The sequence below is a fragment of the Camelina sativa genome, chromosome 9 (genome assembly GCF_000633955.1).
Source record: "Camelina sativa cultivar DH55 chromosome 9, Cs, whole genome shotgun sequence".
Taxonomy (NCBI): Eukaryota; Viridiplantae; Streptophyta; class Magnoliopsida; order Brassicales; family Brassicaceae; genus Camelina; species Camelina sativa.
This window is the reverse complement of record NC_025693.1, coordinates 32,595,595-32,597,755: the sequence shown is the minus strand read 5'-3', so window position 1 is coordinate 32,597,755 and position 2,161 is coordinate 32,595,595. Positions and strand designations below refer to the sequence as shown.

The following is a 2,161-nucleotide window of genomic DNA, read 5'->3' as shown; positions in this document are numbered from 1 at the left end:
CTGTGGTGGATGCTACTCCTGATGAAGCAGCCGAGGAAGTCTCTGATCTTCCACTTGAACGTTGCATGAGGATAATGCCTCATGACCAGAACACCGGAGCCTTCTTTATCGCGGTCCTTCACAAAGTTTCTCCCTTACCAGGTGAACTTTTTTTTTTTTGGGAGAACTTCTGGTTTGTTTATTCACCTATGGATCTGTAGAACTTATCTGTAGTTTACTCACAGAATTTCAGGAGAAACCAAATCCAAAAAGGAACTCTTCTGCGAAGCCTGCTGACTCGACAGAAAAGTCTCCGACTACAGAAGCTGTTGTTACAGTGGATGCTGTACCAGATGAAAGTGCAGCGGAAAAAGTTATTGAAGCAGATTCAAACAATGAGAAAGATGATAGTTTGGAGCCTGAGAAGAAAATAACAGAAGGAGAAAGCATCACAGAAGATAAAGGAGCCAATTCGAGTAATGTGGGAGACAAGAGAAAAGTACCGATGCAAGGGAAGTGGAAAGGCTTTGACCCTGTTGTTTTCGTGAAAGATGAAACAGTAATCAATGGCATCAAGGAATTCTACGGTATCAAAGATGAATCATTTCCATTGCATGGTCATCTCGTGGCAAGAAACAACGACACAAGCAGCGTTAAGAGGATTTACTATGTTTCAAAATCGGTTAAGGAAGTTCTTCAGTTGAATTTTGCAGTCGGGCAACAACTTAAGATCGCTTCTGTTGGCCTCAAGATGTTTGTAAGTACAATATTCTTTCCTCACTTGTTGTTTCGGTTGATTAAGCGCAAGCTGCACAAAGTGAAACTAAAGATTTGTTGCAACTAATTGAAACACAGGAGAGACAATCGGCAAAAGAAGGTTCAAGCACGCTGTGCCCATTCCGCATATCATCCGAGGGACTACCTGTGATCCTTCCATACATCACTAAGCAAGTACTTCACACCCCAATGGCAGACTTCAAACTTCTATTGCAAGACAAATCGATCAAGTTTATGGATTTTGTCAACCCACAGTTGGCCCAAAAAGCATCTGACCTTGTCATGGGAAGCTGCGTGGTGATTCTCAGTGATGGTGCGTTTTGATTGGTTTTCATAAGATAATATGTTTGATCGTCTAGTGTAGGGTGTGATTTTCATGGTTTTGTTGATACCTCAGGTGAAGAACCAGTAAAAGTGGATGCGTCAACAATAGCCATCAGTTGCTGGAGAGGGAAGGCTAGTTTGGCTGTAATGGCCACTGCTGCAGATTGCCAGGAGCTGCTAGAGAGATTTGCCGAGAAAACACAAAAAACTGAAGGTGGTTCGGTAAACGAAAGCAATGGCGATTCAGTAAATGGAAGCAATGGCGATTCAGGCGGTCCTCAAGCTATGGAAACAGCTTAAAACTCTCCTATATAACTTCAGTTGTACTGCTTTTTGTGCTTTTTCTATTCCTCATTACCTCCAAATTCTTTTTCATATAAGCATCATCATGATGACTTTTGATGTAAGGACACAAAAGAAAAGAAAGATTTTGTTCTGATTTCTAAACCTCTTTATATTTCAAAAATCTGAAAGTACAAGACTAATTAACAATGTTTGTTCGTGTTGAAGATCTCAGCCAAAAGTGTTGAAAGAATTCGCTACATTTGTCGAGTTTAGTGCCGAAGTCTTGTTACCGATCAGGATGATGACAATGTTCTTATCGGCGTGTGCTCAAACCATCGAGGAATGTGCTCAAACCTTTCGCGAAAGAAAAAATTAAAAAGTGGCCTATACAGGGGTCGAACCTGTGACCTTCGCGTTATTAGCACGACGCTCTAACCAACTGAGCTAATAGGCCATTTGTTCTAATGCCTCCAACATCTCTTATAGTTTGTTAAACTACCTCAGCTTAAACTTTTATATCTTTTCCCATCCTCTGAAATAAATCTCGTACCTCACTCACTCTCATCTCCATTATTAATATATACTGAAACAATTTGATTAGTTTTACATTAAGAAATGAGAAAACTGAAACAATATGAACCTGTGACCTTCGTGTTCCATGTGATCTTTAGTTTTACATTTGCATCTTGAATCCTTGTTTTGATTAGCCACCAAACTTGTTCTGCGATACCATATTAATTACCATTAAATTCCAAATATATACATCTTTATTATCAAGGCCGGTCTGAACAAATTA

General features: G+C 39.8%; 1 protein-coding gene and 1 non-coding gene across 5 annotated transcripts in view; one reads left to right on the top strand and one right to left on the bottom strand.

The window, feature by feature from the left end:
- LOC104713682 (tRNA (cytosine(34)-C(5))-methyltransferase) overlaps positions 1-2,161 on the top strand; it is a 7,810-nt gene that overhangs the window by 5,322 nt on the left and 327 nt on the right. The window contains exons 13-16 of one of the 4 annotated variants that reach the window (XM_010430858.2): positions 1-141; positions 225-736; positions 835-1,069; positions 1,154-1,330. The exon at positions 1-141 is cut by the window's left edge and continues 1 nt beyond it. In XM_010430858.2, coding sequence (XP_010429160.1) covers positions 1-141; positions 225-736; positions 835-1,069; positions 1,154-1,330 — 1,065 coding nt within the window. Of the gene's footprint in view, positions 142-224; positions 737-834; positions 1,070-1,153; positions 1,522-2,161 lie in introns of those variants that run through there. The other 3 variants (XM_019229539.1, XM_010430856.2, XM_010430859.2) reach the window with 3 other exon arrangements.
- TRNAI-AAU lies at positions 1,746-1,819 on the bottom strand. The gene has a single exon. It is a non-coding gene; the product is annotated as a tRNA-Ile (tRNA).